Here is a 19,874-nt window from a genome sequence, read left to right on the forward strand (position 1 = left end):
GTCTGGAAAGAGACGCCTCGCTCCTCGCTGTGGCCCCACGGCGCCCGCCTGGCCAGCCCCGAGAGTGCCAGGCGTCAGGCCAGCTCCCCCGGGCGGGGCGCCGGGCGGGAGTGCGTGCGCGCGCCCCGAGGTCACGTTCAGATGCCCCCAGGCGGAGCCAGCCCCACCCAGACCCGGCGTCCTGCGCGCAGGAGGGGGGGGAGAGCACAGGTCTGCGTTCCGTCTCGTTTGATTTTCCGTGCTTTTCTTCCCGTTCAAGGCATCCAAACAAACAAAGGTCCAGAAAAGGGAAAGAAAAGGACCGTTTTCTCATTTTCTTCAAATTATAAAAAGCCAAAATCACTTCTGCATCTGAGTTCTCAGTGGACCACATGTCTGGCCTGCCTAGTATTTAAATATCTGGGTTGAAATCTGTCACGAGGCAGACTTGCCTGCTGTTTTGCAGGACACGTGGTCTTCACTCTCGCTCACACTTCGCAGACCTTGCTCCACACGCGGCGGGCCCCGCCTCCGGCTGGCTGCACCAGAAGCTGGTGTCCAGGGGGCAGAGTTCCGCCCCCTCCGGACCGCGGGTTGACCCGGGCCCCCAGTGGCTGATCCACGAAGGCTCCTGTGCTGCATGGAGGGAGCCTCTCCCAGCGCTGCAGCCGGGACACTGGCCTCCTTCCGGCTGGGGAGAGTTACCTGAGCCTGCAGGACAGGAAGTCGCTTTGGCCTTTTTCTGAGACGGGGAGGATGGGAGGGAGAGGCGGAGAGATCTCCCCCCATAGATACAGGGACAGTTCACGGTCATTTCTGGACGGTAGGGAGGATGGTGCAGTTGGTCAGGGTGCGTGCAGTCGCTGGCTTTGGGGCCCTCGCCCCCTCCTGCCTGGAGGGACTTACAGGCGTCCACAGGCGGAATCTAGTCCCCTCTGCCCTGACGCCCTGGGGGCCTCCTCTCACCACCAGGGCTTGTCTTTGCTCCACGTGGTCCCTCCAGCCTGCCCAGCCTGCCTGGGCTGAGTCGCCACTCGGGGAGGCTCACGTGGCCCCCGAGGAGGCGTTCGCTGTTGTTGTTTTGGTTTTCTGTTTCTTGAGAATTACAGTAGCAATAAATAAGCAGCTCCAGTGCAGATCGGACGCTCAAATCAGATTGGAGACTGTGGACAGGGCAGGGAGGAGCCGTCTGCTCAGAGGGGCTGCGGGCTCCCGGAGGGATGGCGCGGGGGCCGAGGGCGGCCATGGGGGCTGGCTCTCCGGGTCAAGGGCACAGGGCTTTCGTCACCGCCCCCACCCCCGGCCCCCAGGTCCCGATGCCGTCCTGCCCAGGAAGGACACGTGGGGCCCACTTTCTTTCTCCCGTTCTGTGCACCTGACTCTCCATCCTGGAGCCGACCTGCTCCCTTCCTTCTGCCCGGGAGCCCTGCCCCATTCTCAGCCAGATGCCCAAGTGGGGGCCTCGTACCCGTCTCCCCAGCCCCTTCTGGTTCCTGAGACAAACAAAACTCTTGGTTCCTGCATTCGACGGAGCGACAACACCTTGCCGGACTCTCTTGTTTTGTTCGGCGGACCGAGCAGGTGGAGTGGGGAGCGCTGAGCCGGTCTTCCAACAGCCCTTGGCGGCCGGCGGCTGCGGTTCCCGGGGCAGCGGGCATGCGCATCAGGACCTGCTCTCGGCCTGCACGTTCGTCTTTACAGAAGTCTCTCTGTCACCCCGTTCCTCCGCCTCGCGCTCATTTCAAGACATCTCTCTGCTACGAGGTTGGATGACAGACGGAGCCTGTGAGTCACGACCCACGTTATACCTGAGAGCCGCCCGGGCTTGTTTCCCGTGGCCGACACGCGTGTCCTCGTGTGTCTGTGGTAGACGCTTCGAGTCTCCCGGAACAGCCACCGTGCAGACTGTGTCAGGGCCGTCCACGGCGTGGGACGCCTGCTCCGGGCTTAGGAAACAGCCGTGGGCTTTCGGCGACTCGCTCGCACAGTCCCTAGCAGTGCCGGGGTCGTGGACCCCCGTGGTGGGCTGGGCCGCGATCGGAGGTCGACCTGGGGGTGCTGCCGTGCGTCACGCCGTCGTCCGTCATGGCGCGGCGTGTCCTGAGCTCCCCGAGCTCCTCCGTAAGCCGGAGCGTCTGTCTCTGTCACTCGGCCGTGAGCTCGCCTGGAGAACTCTGTCTTTCCTTCTGGCTGCTGCTCTCAGTGGGCTCGTCGGGGAAGCCCCGGGTTTCTCAGGCTGGGGGGCTGCGGAGCGAGAGGGATCGGTTCCGTGACAGCCGCGTCACCTCTGATGTGAAATCCGCTGTGTGCCTCTGACTGGCTTCGGACGCTCGGCCAGGCGCCCAGTGGGTGAGGCCGGGGTGAGCAGCCGCCGGCAAGCATCGGTGCAGACGGCTCCCCGGCCCCCAGCGGCGAGAGCAGGGAGATGCAGGGTCCGAGGCCGGCTCGGCCGTGGCGTCCGGGTCAGCTGGCACGCCCCTTCTTGGGCGACTCCGTGTTCACGTCTGACAGGTGGAGGGGTCGTGCGGTTCCTGTAAGAAGGTTCTCAGGAGGACACGGAGCAGCGGACAGGGCCTGGCGTCCTCCGTGCACCTGCTCGTGTGGTGCCCGGGACCCTCGCCGCCTCCCCTTGTCCTTGCCGGGGCCGTGTGCAGAGACCCGACCCGCAGACGGTCCTGTGAACCAGCATGGCGTCCCTGGAACGGGGGTGGGGGGCGCTCCGCAGACATTCGCCGAGTGAACACAACCTCACATTTGGGGGTCGCCTTGGGCCGCACGGTGTGGCGGGTCGCGTTTTACGCATGCCGCTGCCTCCGCCTCGAGGAAGGAGAGGCGTTTGTTTACAGACACTCCTCTGTTTCTTTTCAGTGCCTGAAACAGTACGTCGAGCTCTTGATCAAAGAAGGATTGGAAACCGCCATCAGCTGCCCGGATGCCGCCTGCCCCAAACAGGGCCAGCTGCAGGACAGCGAGGCACGTGCGGGGGTGACGGGGTTCGGCGGCGGGCGCGGCGGGCCGGCATGCTTGCCGGGGTGTCGCGGGCCCCGTGCCCGCTGACCTCCGTGACGTCCCGGCCCTCGGCTTGTCATACTCCTCATTTGTATTTCTTTCCCCTTAGATCGAGTGTATGGTCGCGGCTGAAATGATGCAGAGATATAAAAAGCTGCAGTTTGAACGAGGTGGGTGCAGACGGGGGCCGGTCGCGAGGCCTGCGAGGGAACCCGGGTAACGTGGGGGGGGGGCACTTTCCGCAGACGCGATTGTACATCGTTTGGCCCAAGAGAAGGGAGAGGCGATGGGGCTTAGACCCGAAATCCAGCCATGGAGCTAAACCCTGGGAGGAGTGCGGAGCGGGGCGGCCCTTGCCGGGGAAGGTTTCAGGAAACAGGACTTGCTGACGGGGCTGTGGGCGTCCGGGGGAGGGTGGACAAGACACGAGACCCCAGGGCATCCTTCGGCCAGGTCAAGGCCGGGTGGTTTGAGGGCGAAACCCTCAGAGCTGAGCTGGGCCTAAGAGACGCGAAGGCCTGGCAGGAGGGCCCGAGGCTGCACCGAGGAGGGTGTGACCGCGGAGCGGCCTGGCCCCCGGCACGGCACGCACTGCCCGCCTGCTGCAGGCCCCGACCAGCACGTTCTGAGTCCCTCGCCTCAGCAGGTTACTATGGCAACCTGTCCAGGTCGCCTTCGCTATGCACCGAGGCCCCCCCGGAGGCTGGGTGATTCCCCCCGAGGGCGGGGTGGGGTGCGGGCCAGACTCGAGGTGGTCCAGGAGCATGGCGAGGACAGTGCATGGAGGAGCAGGGGTGACAGCGTTTTCGAGGTGACGTCGCAAAGCGCCGCGACGTTCGCGTGCCGGGAACGGCCTGTTCGCTCTCTGAAGTGCCCAGGACCGTGGCGCGATGCCCCGAGGCGCCTGTGGGGTCCCTGCGGCCTCTTCTCCTGGGACCCCCAGGCTCAGAATGAGCAACGCACGTGCCGCCCCTTCTGCCCAGCGCGCCGTGAAGACGTTCGGCTCGCGCGTGGTCGCCGACCTCCACGCTGCCCTCCGCCTGGTGGGGTCTCGGGTCCCCGTCTGCCCCAGGCGCCCACGGCCGAGAGGCCGCTCTGGGCTCTGTGTCCACACAGGGACCTCGGCTGAGGGAGGAAGGCAGAGGAGGCATCGGGAGCCCGCTAGTGTAGCTAGACGCGGAAAGTGTTCTTTTCTGGGTGCGTTTTCTTAAAGAAATCCTAGAGATATTTGATATTTCGTCTTGAGGCCTACTTCTCAAAAAAAAAAAAAAAACCAAAAAAGAAGGAAAAGAAAAAGAAAGAAAGAGGAAGAAAGAAAAGAAAAAAACCAACAATTTGTGACCAACAAAAAAAACCAGCATTTTTGATGGCACTGAAATTTATTTTCAAGAGCTTGTTCGTTTAAATGGCATGCATCATTTGGTTTAGGCAGTTTGTAACTTAAATACAATGCCATGTGATACAAATGTCATTGTGTGGAGCTATAAAATCGATTAATTGGGATTTCTGAGCCAGGCTCTTCCAAAAGCATTTTCCAGAGAGAATCTTGACAGAAATGGGTAGTTATTTGGGTTATGAGAAAATGAACTTTCTATGACACTGAATTTAATTTAAAAATGCAGCTGGGTAAATGTTCCTGTCTAATAACATTAATGGTTATTTTTCTTTAGTACTTTGGCTTACTCAAAGGAGATTTTTTTCCTTCTGCATAAAAATGAAGCCAGTTTGACTTAGGTTAAAACAATATATCTCTCAAACCTATCACTTTAAAGCATTTTGCTAACATTCCATTAAAAGCCAAAAAAAATACGGACTCAGACTTAGTAGGATGGAAGGCCTGTCTGAACGAAATGTTAGAACGTTGGAGCTGAGCGATGGCTGTTGACCACGGCGTCACCGAGCCGGCTTTGAGGTATGATCAGAGAGCAAGTTTTGACTCGTTGCATCCCGTCGAAATGCGGTCAGCGGAGGCCGCCCTGGAAGAAAGACGGTCCCGTGCTTTCCCGAAAACATTCAGTTACCCACACGTCCTGCGGTTCAGGTCGCGAGCGCCATCTCCGTCGAGTCTCGGAACGCTTCCTTTGCTGTGAGAGCCTCGATTTTCATTGAAACTTCCCCACGTGGCTCCTGCACAGGGGACTTCGGCGAGCGGGAGACCAGGCAAGGGGGTGGTGGGACTCGCTTTCTGAGAACCTGCTCGTCTGACCGGAAGACCCCGAAGGCTGGGAGGGACCGGGCTGTCGCGGCAGAGGGCCCTCGCCCTCTCCGCCTGCCCGCGCTCCTGTCCGAGCTCTCCCGAGGCTCCCCGCACGCAGAGGCGGGGCTCGTGGCCTCCTGGCTGCTTTATCCCTCTGACAGCAGAGCGCCCGGCAGGTGAAGGCTAACGTCGGGTCATGTTTTCTTTTGTGTTTTTAAAAGGAAGTAAAAGTCAGAGAGTAAAGGCCTTTTTAGGTTTGCCCATCAGGACTGAGGCCTGGCCAGAGGCGAGGACTCCTGACGGTCACTCCACCTGCCCGCAGGCGGGGACCTGCAGCCACCGGCCGCGGGAGCGGGAGCTGGCGGGGACACCAGCCCAGCCACCAGCGCAGGGAGACTTGCCACCTGTCCCAGAGGACGCCGGGTGCGGGCCCCTCACAGCACGCCTCCCAAGGGAAAACCATGCCTGAAAAGGAACAGCACCTTTAAAAAGGAGTCTTAGGAACCTGCTTCATTACCATAGCATTAATATATCTTGGGAGATAGGAGTTAAGTTAGTTTCTAGACGTACAGGTCCTCACGAAGGTCTGTTATAGTCTGGTGTACTGACGGGCGACCTGAACAGGTGTTTGTTTACTAAGATGGAGGCTCTAACGCTCATCATCAGGTGTACACGTGACAGATACGGGTAGATGCGGGTCTGTGTGCACACACACAGTCTGAGACGAGACACTCGACGCTGCCCAGTGTGGGTCCCCGTGGCGACCTGCGTCCACCCCGCTGGCCGGGCTCAGCAGTGAGGACGACGATGCAGGAGGCTCCCGGGGTGGCAGGAGCAGCGGGGGCTGTGGGCACGGGGTCCCAGGCGCCCGGGCGGCGTGCGAGGGCTGCGCGCGGCCTGCACGGGGCAGTGCCCGTGACCCCTGCACCGGGGACCTCTCCACTGCGGCAGGCCGTGCCGTGTCACGGCCCCGGGACAGGAGCCACCGAATTCGAGCCGTCACCATGGAAACCGCAGCCGGGCCACTCCACCCTGCGCTTCGTGGCATCACTGGCCCCTCACGAGAAGGTGGCCGACGGCGGCGTCCCTGTGCCCGCAGGACGAGGGCCGTGGGCTCTGCCTGGAGCGCATGCAGAGACCTCTCACGGCTCGGGACGGGGCCCCTTCCTGATGCCACAGGCGCAGAGCGGAAGGAGGGGCAGGGAGTCACGGGGACCTGAGGGCCTCGTGGGCAGTGTCCCTTCAGGCCCTGCACAGACCGGTGGCACCCGCGGAGTCAGATGGGAGGGACGGCGGGCCGAGGCGTTCTCCCCACAGCCCGTGGGGCCGTGCCGGGCCTGGCGCCCACGTCCTGTGGCCCCCTTGGGAGCCCTGCGTTCTAGTTGGGCAGAGCTGGGTGCAACCACGCACCCCCCCAGGTGAACCGGGGCGGGGGGCAACCCTGCCCGGCCTTCTTTCCCAAGGAGGACGCCCTGGGCCGTCCCCCGACATCGAGGTCTCCCCAGAACCCCACGCAGTGCCCGGCGTCCCAGCCCGAGCACCCACCCCTCCCCTGCCCCCGGTCCCTCGGCTCAGGCCAGTGGCTGTCCCCACGCACTCGTTCCCAGGAGGCAAAGCTGCGTCTTCTCGCAAAGCCCCCTCCTGGGACCTGGCAGCCAGGGGCATTCCTCGGAAAGCAGACGCCGTGAGGGGACGGCAAGAGCCCCCGTCCCTGGCTCGGTGGCGGGAGCCGCGCCACGACGCCGGGCGACCGTAACGCGGAGCGACGGCTGTGCGTTCCCCTGGAGTCCGCGTCCCCTCGCGCGGCCCAGCTCCGTGTCTGCCGCGGGGCCTGCCGGTGCCAGCGTCTCGTGCCTAGAAACAAGATGGGGGATTTAGATTGGGTCAGCAGTCAGCCACCCGCGACCAGTGGGCGCAGTTGGCCCGGCCCTCCGCCTGGTAAAACGGACGCGTGCCCTGGGGTGACCCCTCGGCCCGGGCCGCGAGCCCCTCTGCCTGCGAGGCCTGACTCATCCCTCTTGTCTCGCCCCCCAGAGGTGCTCCTGGACCCCTGTCGGACTTGGTGCCCGGCGTCCGCCTGCCAGGCCGTGTGCCAGCTGCAGGAGATGGGCCTGCAGACCCCGCAGCTGGTGCAGTGCAAAGCGTGTGACACGGAGTTCTGCTCCGCCTGCAGAGCCAGCTGGCACCCCGGCCAGGGCTGCCCGGAGACCGTGCCGATCACCTTCCTCCCCGGGGACGCCAGGTACCTCTGCGCACAGCGGGCGCGGGCCGGGGGCTGGGGGAGCCAGCGGAGGGGGTGGGCGCCCCCCTCGGGGAGCCACGGGGCGGGAGGGGGGGGCGGGGCGCCTGCCCCTGGATCAGTCACTTCCTCTCGAGCCTCGTCCACGCCGGGTTTGTTCGTTCGTTTATCACTTGTTTCGGGGGACGCATTGTGCGCCGCGCCCTGTGCAGAGGAGGCGGGCTGCACCCTGCGGGTCCAGGGGGCGAGCGCGCGGAGAGCTGCGGCTGCGAAGCACACTCGGTCCCGCGAGCCCCGAAGGCGCCGTCCTGCTGACGGCGGTCAGAACCGGTGCCGGAGCAGGGGGCCCTGTGGGGGGCTGTGGCCGGTCACTGCTGCGCCTCTGCCCTCCCGTGTCCTCCGAGCGGGTCCCCAGGTGGACACTGCGGCCCCTGGAACGCAGTGGGAAATCAGTAACGTTCGGCCCTCCACGTCCTACGAACCCTGCAGCGCTGTGCGGTTTGGTTAGAGTCGGTCACGTCGCTGCTGAGGCCGCGTTGCTGACGTGCGGGTCCCGCCATCCCCCCCGAGCCGCGGTCGCCGCTGCTCCCTGTGCCTCGCCCCACCCTGCTGCCCCCGCCCCGCTCTCAGCTCAGCCGGCACAGAGACCCGCCCGGCGACCCGGGACACGGCCCTCTCCCGTGTGCCTGTGCCCGGAGGCCCCTTCTCTGCCCTCCGCGTCCTGGAGGCTCCGTGTCCCCCCCACAGAGTGGCCCGCGTCCCCACCCCTGTTCAGCTCCCCAGCTCTCAGGGCAGGGCTGGCGGCCCGCCCTGTGTCCCCACAGGAGACCATCTGTGTTGCTCACGACCCCGGCCACACTGTGTTTCAGCTCGTCGGTTTATGTGGCCGGTTCTTCCTGACGCCGTGGCCTGCCTTTGTCACCCAGGATGGGCACATGCCCGGCACCCACACGCCAGAACGAACCCGTGGGCTACACTTAGGTCTCAGTGCTCGGCACTTAGCAGGAAGAAGTCTCCAGTTGGGCCAGACTGCACATCCCGGGAGAGCTGGCTTCCAGGCTGGGGAGGGAGGAGGGGGCCGGCGGGGGGCACTTCCCCTTGGACGCAGAGAGACCCCGGTCAGTGCGTGCGTGGGCGCCTACCTGCTAGAAGCAGGGAGACCAGGAGGGAGAAAGAGCCGGCGTCCCCCGGGTGGGGGCGGCCTCTTCAGCACCCGGCCTTAGGACGGAGGGCGGTGGGCGTGGGTGGCCTGACGACCGGGCCTTCGTCCGTGGTGATCGGGGTTGCCGAGGCCCTTGCACAGGGCTGGCTGTCATTTCACAGCGGTTTGCGTGGTTAAGCCATCATGTCATACATTTTACAAAGAACAAAAATGATACAAAAAAAGTCCATGCACAACCTTAAAAAATGACTCAAGGGCAATTTCAATCAAAGTTCACAAATTGCAACTTGTGGAAATTTAAAACGCAGGTATTTTACCCAAAGGTCTGAAGCCCCGGCTTCTGCGGGAAACGCGGGGGCCCGCGTGCCGGCGGCGGGGGCGTGGGGTGTCTCCAAGGCCCACGTCCTCACCACACCCTCCCGTCGTCCGCTCACCCAGCGGCTGCTGTTTCAAAAAGGCCCCCGGACGGACGCTCCGATCGTGGCACCGTCTTCAGAATTAGCTGATGAGTCAGAGCAGAAAATCGGTTCCATTGCTTTAAGGCCACACGTGGCTCTCAAACCAACGCAGTGTCACCTGGCCCGACAGTCGGCATCGACGCCCGGGTCGGTGCCCGGTGACCTGGGGTGCTGCGTGGAAAACGCACTCCTCTCAGAAGGCGGCCGCGGCTGGTGTTGGCGCAGGCGACCTGTGCCTGGTCCACGTGACCCCAGTGAACTTCTTAACAGTGGGGGGGGGTCCTTCCGTGGTCACAGCTGAACAGCCACGTGACCTCCGTCAGCAGCTCAGAACCGTTGCGCCGTTCCCTGGGCGCGTCCCGCACGCGGGGCACCGTGCCCTGCACTGTTCTCCCCGGATCGTCCCTCACGCCCGCACCGACGAGGAGACCGAGGCCCGGCGGCTGCCACACAGCTGGTCTGTAGACGCGCCAGCTCCGGCCCCGGCCCCGAGCCTGTCACACCGGCCAGCCGTCTGCAAGCCCAGGCCGACTCCGCCAGACGGTTCCTTCAGGACAGGCCGGGGGGATCGACCTACGCGGTCAGCGTGTGCTTGTGACACTTATTGTTTTCTAAAAACAGCAAAATGAATAAAAATCATCAGCCTTTTGCAAAGTACACAAACACATAAAACCAGGACCTGAGCCGTGACTGCGATCCGTCGCCCGGCGCCTCCGTCAGAGCCGTTGGTCGCATCGCCTCCCGTTCGTCCGCGCAGACGTCTACGTTCAGATGTGCGCCGATGGTGCTCCTTTTTCCCCGAAATCTAACGGCCGATTCACAGTTTTCGATGATTTGTTTCTGGAGTTTTTGTTTCCTGGCTTTGTTTTACCTCGTTTAATAACACGTGACCATGGTCCCTGCAGTTGAGCTCATGGTCGGTCCCAGCCCGGGCCGCGGGGACAGAGCCCCCCGAGCCCCTGCGGCGGGCGGGCCCTGACGGCCTCTCTCCCCACAGCTCTGTCTTCAAACTGGAGGAGGACGACGCGCCCATCAAGCGCTGCCCCAAGTGCAAGGTCTACATCGAGCGCGACGAGGGCTGTGCCCAGATGATGTGCAAGAGCTGCCGGCACGCCTTCTGCTGGTACTGCCTGGAGTCGCTGGACGTGAGTGCGGCCGCGGCCCGGCGCCCGCGCCCCCCCCCCCCGGCGCCCGCGCCCCCCCCCGGCGCCCGCGCCCCCCCCCGGCGCCCGCGCCCCACCCCCCCGGCGCCCGCACCCCCGGCTTCCGTGTCCCCGGCGCCCGCACCCCCGGCTTCCGTGTCCCCGGTGCCCGTGCGGCGGTGCAGGCTCGGAGCGGCAGCAGACCCGCCTAGGGAAGGCTCCTCAGGCCCTCAGAGTCCACAGAGATGCGGTCCATATGTGTGTGTGTGTACACATATATACACACACACACACACACACGTGTATATAGTCTTTATATTGCATGTTATGTATATAATTTTGCATTTTACCGTGTTCCAATGTTTTTTGGAAAACCGACCGTTAAGTCGTATCATCTACTTCCTGGCCTGCACTTTGCCACTCCTTAGAACTTCCCCTAACGGGGCACGGGAATGCCAGTGTTACTGTGATTTGCCAAATCTCCTTGAAGCTACTTGAGGGGGAGCATCGGAAATGGACGGACAGGTCTGATTTCTGGGTCAGGCATTGTCCCAGCTGCCACCTCCCCCTACCGTGATCGAGTTCCAGGGCATGGGCGGCCAGCCCTGCTGTCCGAGCCTTTGAACACAAAGCTGCTCGTTGTGCTCCAGTCCCGGGGGGCAGCCCCTCTCTGTCTGACTCAGTTCGCACGCCCGCCTCCTGCCCGTGCAGGAGGCCCAGTTGCGCGCTGGCTCTCTGTGACCTAATGACAGAGGCCCCCACGCGGCACTTTACTATTGAAAGTCATTGTGCTCATGGCCAAGCATTTCCTGTTGTTCTTGGTAAGTGAGGAGCCACTGGGAAGTGACCCGGTGGCCATAGAAAGCAGATTCTGAGGGGCTCAGGTGAGTGATGAAGGCCAGGGCCTAAAGGCTGGGCTGGAAGCCAGCGGCCCATCGGAGACGGGCGCATTCCACGCACCTCCCCTCCTCGCAGGAAGGCCCCCCGGAGGCCCTGTCTCCCGCCCCGCTGTGCGCCGGGGAGCTCCCTTCCCGTCCTCTGCTCCCGGCCGGGCAGCACCGCCTGCCTCCTCGCCGGCGCGGGCCGTGACGCTCCGCTTCTCTGGTGCCCCCTCCCCCTCCCAGCGCCCCGAACCACAGGAACCCGTTGCCCTGCACGCGTCAGGCCAGGCGGGACACGAGCCGGCGCTGGCAGCAAAGGTTCACTTAGGGAGCTGGCACCAAACCCGGAGGCACCAGTGAGCTGGGGCTCAGACACCTGGCTCCCCAGCGGCGTGTAGGTTACAGAGTCCGTGGGGCAACGCGGTTCAGGGTCGTGCTGGGAGCCGATTGGTCGGAGGCGAGGCGAGGGTGGCGCGTCCTTTCCGTAGGTCTTGGGGACGGTGCCGAGGTCTTTCCGGCGTCCCTCTGTCCCGTTTCATGGGAAGGTAGCCGGGGGGTCGTTCCATCTTAGGGCTCAGGCGTAACTGAGGTCAAGACGTTACCTTTGTCCTGCCAGAAGTCCCCGCAGTGTGACCGTTAGCTCCGGGCTCCTGTCTGCTGCCACCTCGGGGGTTGGTGGCCATTAGGAGAAAGGCGAGGTCTCTTGCGGGGGAGGGGGGACGATTTCTAGAGCCGGGACTCAACACTAAATATGATCCAAGCCGGAAGGACCCGCGGCTTCCCCAGCACCCGCGGCTTCGCCAGCACGTACGCCTTACGGTCGGAAGGGGCGCACATGCGCGCCTTTATGTGTTTTCGAAAGACAAATAGGTAACGTTATCAAAGTGATTGTCCCATGCCACCGAGTGACTTCTACACACGTATTTTACGTAACACGTGCAGCCTTTCTGTGAGAATTGGAATCGCCATTTCCTTTTTTATCAAGACGTCCGGGACGGTTAATATTCTTTCCCAAAAGCACCGAAGGGGGCAGGGACGGGGCCTGCACCCACACTCCGAGCTCGCGAACCCTGAAACCCAGCAGCTCTGGCTGCAGCCACCTGACGGCTGCTGTGTCCGGGGAGCTCTCGCGAGGACGCCCTGTCCACTCAGACACATCGGGCCCCGCGCCTGTTCACTGTCTCCTCAGAAGGAGGGTGTCTGTTTGCACACCCCCCCCCCGAAGGAATACGCAGCCACCGGCCCCCCCTTTGTGCTGTTTACTGAGTAAACGGGTGGGGGGGATGGCACTTCCCGTTCGGGGCCTGGGGCAGAGGGTTTTGTCCGGAAAACCCCTTCCCACGAGCTCGCTGGTGCTTGTCGGGCCTGCGTGCCAAGCCCTGGGCCGGGAGCCTCGTCGGAGAGGTCGGCGTCAGCCAGCGGAAGGGGGAGCCCAGTGCAGGTCGTCATGGAAGGCGGTGGCCCTCGGGGAATGTCACACTCAGCACCAGAAGGAGATGGGAACAGGCTGCGTCCCGAGAGGCGGGAGCCACTGCCCCCTTCTGGACAGATAGGGAAGTGGCGAGGCTGGTTCCAGGCTGGTCCCTAAGGAACAGGAGGTTCTGGGGGGCTGAACCCAGAGGAGGCACCGCAGGTGGGCCGTCTGGGGCCAGTCGGGGCTGGCCGGGAGTGACGGAGCCGTCCAGCGCAGGGCCGTCCCGCCTGGACGACAGGAGGCTGCTGGGCAGGGACCGGTGGGTGAGGCACTGCAGGGCCCGGAGCCGCCTCTGAGCAGCAGGACCCTGCCTGCTCCGTCACACTGCGCACCGCGGGGCCCCTCTGCTGCAAGCCGCGAGCGCCCGCCGGGCCCAGGGCCGCTTCAGGCCGACGAGGGAATCGGGGCGTCCCGTGCGTGGGGGGCGCGGGGTCGCCCTGCCTCCGCCTCAGCCCTCGGCTCCGTCACACCCCCGCGTACGCAGCGTGTGGAACGGGAGCTCGGGCCCGGCGGGACTCGTCCCTGAACCGAGCGGCTCTCTCCCCCCAGGACGACTTTCTCCTGATCCACTACGACAAAGGGCCGTGCCGGAACAAGCTGGGCCACTCCAGGGCGTCTGTGATCTGGCATCGGACGCAGGTAGGCGGCCACTCACCCGGGGCTTGCGCGTGCGTGTGTGCACACGTGTGCGTGTGCGCGTGTGGTTTTCAGAAGACGTGCCGGTGGGTCGGGGATCTGCTGCCTAGAAACACAGAGCCAGGCGGCGCGGATCCGGCGGCCCCGGCCGGCAGCCGGAGCACACGCATCCCGGTGGCCCGCGGCGCGTCTCCACGCCCCACGCGGTCTTGCTCGCTCCCCGCTCACGGGCTCGGAAACCGTTCGCCGTGGGTCGCTCACCCCTGCAGAGCTCCCTGCGGAGGCCCAGGGTAGTGAGTGAGTCACAGGGAAGGGGGACGGGGACAGAGCAGAAAACGTGCCTGCGCGGAGGTGTCCCTGCAGCCTGCACGCTTACGGACGTGGACCCGGTCCCAGCACACCGGGTCCCTGCTGCGTGCCGGGCTCGCTTCCAGGAGCGGGGAGACCCCAGGGAGGACGATGGACGCATCCTCCTCCGGGGGGACCCGCATTCTGTTTCGGGGCAGAGATCAGAAACCAGCAGCAGGCGCGTAATGGGACTTCAGCCGTGGCGGCCACATGATGGGGACCACCCTTCAGAGGGTGTGGTTCCGTGGCTGAGTGCTGAGCTGGCCGCGGGGCTGTGGGGACCGGCAGAGAGGACAGTCCAGGCAGGGGGGACGGTCCAGGCAGGGGGGACAATCCAGGCGGGGGGCACTGTCCAGGCGGGGGCACGGGGATGGGTCGATGGGTAGGACTGGCCTGCAAGTCCTGGGGACAGGGCAGGAGCGAGGTGGGGACAGGACGCTGCGGGGGGGTTGGCAGGAAGGGCCTTGGGCCTGGGCGGCTCCCGGTTGGCGAGGGCCCGGTGGGCTCACACCGCCACCGCGGTCGCATCCCTGCCGAGGCTGGCCTGTCACCCGCCTGGAAACCAAGCAGCCAGGCCCCAGGGCAGCGCATGAGAACAGGAAACGCCCTCCCCGCACCGCCAAGGGGGCTTCCGGCGCAGCCCTCACTGCGGGGCCACCAGGACCTGGCCCACGTCCCTGCCCGGGGCCGATGGCCGCAGGCCGGGCTCCGGGCTGTGAGGTCTCCACTTCCGCCCCCACCGCGCCTGGTGGGGTGTCAGCAAAGGACGTGGCCATGTGCCGCCAGACCCTGTAAGAGACCAGGGCGTAGACGTGGCCGTGACAACGGGCGCTCAGTCTGAGGGCACCGGAAGCCGCTGAATCACACGCCGTCGGTGGCGGCTGTCAGGGGTGTGGGTCCCCGTCCGTGCAGCTGTGGGAAAGAACCAGACATACGGATGAGGCCGGTTCCGGTTCGGCCCCAGGGCCCGTTTTTGGCCCGGGTCTGGACAGCTGCTTCCTATCTTCCCCTTCCGCCCTGCTTGCCTGCAGCCCCCTGACGCGGGTCGGGGTGCCCCCCCCCATGGGCATCGCTGAAGCCCCTGCCCGGTGTCGGGTCGGGAGCCCCCTGGGGAAGCGGGTCTCCCTCTGCCGCTGGTGGCCTTGCCCAGCGCCGCCCTCCGCAGACTCAGCCCTCGCCCTGGAGCCGGTGTCCTGGGGCCCCAGCTTTTCGGGGCCATGACCTGTCGCCCAGATAATTTGCGGATTTCACAAAGTTCCCGCCCCCAGCTTCACCTGCCTTTGGATGTGAAGTCAGGTGACGTTGTCTGAAGAGATTTTTGAGGTTCTCAGCGCGCCCCCTTGCGACGATCACAGGCCGCTCTCGGTGTTTTGGTAGGAGCAAAAACATTCTGTGCCAAATGCCTGTCGCCTGGGGCCCCTTCCAGCACGGTAACCGTGCGCGAGTGGGAAGAGTCTGCGCCTCTGCGAGATGACAGCTTTTGCCGAGTCCCAGTGGTGCCTGCTCTGTGGGGCAGGTCCCTCGCTGCAGTAGCGCCTTGCCAACAGCGGGGAGCCGCACAGCAGCCATGAAGGCCGTGCGGCAGGCTGTGGGCAGACGTCTCATTGACTCGTCACCCAGAGGTGCTGGCTATGGTCACCCAGAGGTGCTGGCTATGAGCGCTGGACGCTGGTGGCCGGCCCTCCCGCCTGCCCTCTGCACGTCCCCTTGGCGCGATGGCCGTCAGGCATCCGCCTGCCTTTCCCGGTGCCGTGGCCGAGAGAGAAAGGGGCGCTCCTCCCCCACTAGTCAGTCCGTGTCCTGCCTGCCGCCCGCACTGGCTCTGCCCCTCGCCCCGGCAGGGAGCTCGCCCTTGCCCTGGGGCCCGCTCACAGCGAGGGAACGCTCGCTCTTGGCCGAGGGGCATTTAAGAGCACCGGCTGGCTCCCGAAGTCTGCGTCCGCGTCCTCCGCGGAGGTGTGCCCAGGGCCGCCTGAGGCGGGGCTGAAGGTGGGGCGGGAGTTGGTCCCAGAGACACTGGTGTCCCCTGCGCGGTGACCTGCTTGCTGTCGCCGTGTTCGCGGACCTCGGTACAATTGCAGGAGGCGTCTCTTGTACTCAAACAGCAGGCCTGGCCCTGTGTCACAGTCAGATGCCGGGGCCTCTGTCACACTCAGGTCCCAGAGCCTCTGTCACACTCAGGTACCAGAGCCTCTGTCACACTCAGGTCCCAGGGCCCCGTCACACTCAGATGGGTGGATGTTTGGGTGCTCAGGTGGAGAGGGAGAAGAGAAAGGAAAAGAAGAAAAAAGGGAGAAAGGGGAAGAGGAGTGGGGAGAAGAAAGTGAAGGGAAGGAAATGTGGGGGGGGGGGGTGGATGGATGGATGGGGGGACGGGGGGACGGGGGGACGGGGGGACGGGTGGGCGGTCGGGAGCGTGAGATGTGGGTGAATGACAGACCGTGGGGCCGCGCGGCTCCTACCTCGGCCGTGGGGCCTGCAGCCCAGCCACCTCACCCTCTGCTCCTCCGTCTCCTCCTTGCAGGTCGTGGGCATTTTCGCCGGATTTGGGCTCCTGCTCCTGGTGGCGTCACCCTTCCTGCTCCTGGCCACCCCGTTTGTCCTTTGCTGCAAGTGCAAGTGCAGCAAGGGCGACGACGACCCGTTGCCCACCTAGGGGAAGGCGCGGTGCCGGACCGAGGCCCCGCCCCCCGGAAGCGGGGGCCCCCCACCCCCGCCGTCTCCTGGGGAAGGCGCGGCGCCGGACCGAGGCCCCGCCCCCGGAAGCGGGCCCCCCACCCCCGCCGTCTCCCGCTAAACATCGTTCTTGCCTTATGTGCCCCACTGAGCTTCACAGTGTCATGCGGGTGCCGTGATTTCAGGGACTGATGTCAGAAGGTTTGCCCGGCCCGGGCGGAGGCGCCGAGGGCGGGGCAGGCAGGGCTGGCGTGGCCGGGGACTGTCCCCACGGAGCCCGCCTCCGCAGGCTGGACGAGGGAGGGGCTGTGAGACGCGCTCGGGGCAGTGGTCCCCTTGTGGCGACAGACGACAGACGCTGCTCGGCTGGTGGCTGCCCGAGGGAGCTCCTCGTGCAGAATGCCGTCCGCGGCCTCCTTGGCTTCAGTGGGGCCACGTCGCCGGGAGACGCCCTTTAAGGACTGCCGCTCCCTTCAGACAGAATCCGATTACTCTGACTAGAGAAAAGCACTCTGTTTATGACGACCGTTTTCTTACTAGTGGCATTTAGTGAAATCCTTTTTAGAAGGCGTTTTTTCTTTTTCCAACTGAGAAGTGAAAACTCAACAAGGTGCATCTAAAACCATCCTATGCCTTTCTTGAAACGTGCATTTTAAGAAGTGATCGTGAAGCGACTCTTCCGGCCCGGCCGCTCTCCGGGAGACTCAGAAAGCCTTACACGCCCTTGTGTTTTCCTCGAAACGCGTGACGACTGTCTGGACGCCGCACGCTGTGTGCCGTCGCGAGCGTGGCCCTCATCCCGTTGCATTTCTCTGAAAACAGCGATCTGTTTAAAGGTGCATCGCCATCGTGGGATCTGCCTTTTGTTTCTTCTCTTAGGTGATTCAGTTCAGCTCACAGGCTCGTCTCTCCTCACCCGGTGTCAGCAGGTCGTTTTAATGTCTTCAGAAGCTGAATGTTTCGCTCGGACGTAGTTCCGCGGGGGGCCACACGGTCTGGCTGCTGGCCTCGGTCTCTCCCAGCAGACAGGAGGAAGCAGGCAGGCCGTGACCCTCAGAGGCGGGCTCCCCGCGGGGCTCGGGAGGAGCCTCCTGGGTTTGCACGGCTTTTACATAACTGAGATTTGGTAAACCGTGTATCTCACGGAGCTCCAAGGCCTTTTGCTAACCATTCTGCCCACGCCGGAAACCCGCCCATCTCACGTGGTTACTTTGATTGGGGATTTTACCACTCGGTCTTTTACAGGCCCCGTGTGACTGTTACCATGGCAGCAGGATGCACAGGCCGATAAGACACACGTCACCCCATGGATTGACTTTGAAAAGTGAGGAACGTGTCCTTTTTACAGAGCTGATTTTAATATGGCTTTTAACACTTTGTGCTTATAGAGGGCAAACCAATCACATTGAACTTGGGACTTCTACAAGTAGTGGGAAGGCAAATGTGGCTTTATCACAGCAGAACTTTGTGAAACTTCTTAAGCATTCCACAGAGGAGCAAAATGAAAACGAAGCCCGGCTCCCGTCCCAGCCGTCTGCTCGTCGCGCGCCCGCGTGGGGAGCGGGGTGCCGTCTGCGCCTCGACTCGTACGTGCGTGCTCATCTCAGGTCCGGGTCACCTTCCCGTGGAGAAGCGGCTTCATTATTTCTCAGCGATTAGTGCGCGAGAAGAAACAGGATCACCCCGCTCCTGACCTGCTGTCTTTATTTCCAAATGAAGCAGAAGCCATTCTGGAAGCCGGTCCGTGTCAGGCCGGTGTCGAAACGATTCTCCTCGCAATGCTAGTTTAAAAATTCAGTAACTGGATAAGAACACACAGGACTGCCTTTTCGGGTGAAGCTTGTGGGGTGAGTCTGTAGCTGGGGGTATTGCAGGAGGGTCCGGGGGTAGGACGGCTCTGAGAGGGGACAGCGCCATGGGGCCTGAGAGCAAAGGCGGCGGCCCAGGCTCCGAGCCCCCTCCCGGGTCTGTGATGCAGGCTCATGGCCGTGCCCAGCGGCGGGTCGGTCCCCCGCCCTCCCTGTCCTTCCCACCCCACCGGCTGCTGCTGCTGCTCACACCCTGCACGACAGGGTAGGGTGGGGACCAGGGCCTCCGGGTGGATCAGGCCGCCTGTCCGCCCTGGACGAGGCTGTGGTTTGCCCCACCCTCCTGTCGCCCCAGCCAGCCTGGGGCCATCTCGCGAGCTGTGGGCAGGGAGGGGCCCCACAGGTCCGGGGCCAGCACCGCCTGCTCCGGGGGTGCGCGTCAGGTCGGGGGCCAGCACCGCCTGCTCCGGGGGTGCGCGTCGGGCCTTGCTTCGCTCGCGTCACGGCTAAATGTGTCCGATCCCCGGAAAGGTACCAGCAGGATCGCGGCGAGGCCCTCGGCGGCCTCTGACGTCGTTCGCTCAGGAGCGCCACAGTCACTGTCCCTGCGGCGTGACACGTGTGTGGCACGTGGGGAACGGCCCGCGTTCCGGGTTTCCACCTGACGTCACCGCCTGGTAAACCTCGGGGGGCCGCACGCTCAGCGGGCGGACACGTCCCCGTTACTCGGCTCAGCACACTTTGTCTTCATGGGCCCTTTTTACAGGCGGTTTCCATGCTGACCTCTGGTTCATTCGGAGCCTTTAAGCCCTGGGCAGGAGGGACGAGGCCCTCGGGGTGGACCGTGGCCCACGCTGCCGCCGTCAGCTGGGGTGGTGATGGAGGGCGCGGTCGACCGCCAGGCCCTCTGAGGCCCCGTGGACGCTGGCCACGTCGCGAGGGTTTGCTGGGCGTCCCTGTCCTGTGCCCTGCAGCCCGGCCCGCCGAGCTGTGCTGTCGTCACCGGAGGCCAGTGCCTCCGACAAGGACTCGCTGTGGCAGCTCGCGTGGCAGAGGTGGCTGAGCACCTGGGTCTCGGCAAACCCGCGATCACACGCATTTCCGTCCCCCCGTTTTCCTCGAGCCCCGGGAGTAGCAGCCGACGGAGGCACCAACGCCCTTCCGCATCTGTAAAGGGGAACAAATTCTCTACAACATGTGACCCGATAAAACTGACCTAGAAACCAGCCCGATTCCTGATTCAAATCCAGGTCCCTGGGAAAGGAGTGATCAGACAGGCAAGAAAGACTTCGAGACAAGGTCATCGTTTCCAGCGGTGTCGCGAGAGTTCAGCGGCAGTTCACGAACTAGAAGAGGACGCTTCCCCTCCATGGTCTTTAGAAAACTAGGGGACTAGTAAGAACCAGGGTGAGCTTTTTGTATATTTCTCCAGTTCTCATGTAGTAGGAAATATCCCCTGTATATATTTACATATGAATCATCATGAAATCAAGGAAAGCATTTTGCATGTGGAAAAGCCTCACGAAGGTCTCGTTGAAGAATACCAAAGCCTGTTTGTTCCTTTTAATTACCCCAAGCCCTTATAAAGATAAACAGAATGAAGAGATTGTGGCTGGTTTTGCCAAAAGTACCAAACGGGATGGAGGGGCCTGCGTTGACCTGACTTGCTGGCGTCGGAGCTGGGTGGGGGAGCTGTCTGGGCGCTGAGAGCCGGGGGTCCCTGCCCGCCCCCCGCCCGTGCGGGGCTGTCTCCCACCAACGAGTCCGGGAGCTCCCCACTGGGGGGCGGTGCCTGCGTCTGACTTCTCCTTCCTCCTCTGCTCGTTTTACCGTGGGTGTATTTTACTCTCGTATAAAAACATGCA

At 63.6% G+C, this 19,874-nt stretch overlaps 1 protein-coding gene across 5 annotated transcripts in view; it reads left to right on the forward strand.

Annotated features, from left to right (window-relative positions):
• Positions 1-16,546, forward strand: part of RNF144A (ring finger protein 144A) — a 64,058-nt gene extending 47,512 nt beyond the window's left edge. For all 5 annotated transcript variants that reach the window (XM_016121083.2, XM_016121085.2, XM_016121080.2 and 2 more), the window contains 6 exons: positions 2,848-2,952; positions 3,098-3,158; positions 7,220-7,427; positions 10,042-10,189; positions 13,091-13,180; positions 16,050-16,546. In XM_016121083.2, coding sequence (XP_015976569.2) covers positions 2,848-2,952; positions 3,098-3,158; positions 7,220-7,427; positions 10,042-10,189; positions 13,091-13,180; positions 16,050-16,181 — 744 coding nt within the window. In that variant the 3' untranslated portion in view covers positions 16,182-16,546. The remainder of the gene's footprint in view (positions 1-2,847; positions 2,953-3,097; positions 3,159-7,219; positions 7,428-10,041; positions 10,190-13,090; positions 13,181-16,049) is intronic.
• The last annotated feature ends 3,328 nt before the right edge of the window (positions 16,547-19,874 follow it).

The sequence above is a fragment of the Rousettus aegyptiacus genome, unplaced genomic scaffold (genome assembly GCF_014176215.1).
Source record: "Rousettus aegyptiacus isolate mRouAeg1 unplaced genomic scaffold, mRouAeg1.p scaffold_m13_p_7, whole genome shotgun sequence".
In the NCBI taxonomy this organism is placed as follows: Eukaryota; Metazoa; Chordata; class Mammalia; order Chiroptera; family Pteropodidae; genus Rousettus; species Rousettus aegyptiacus.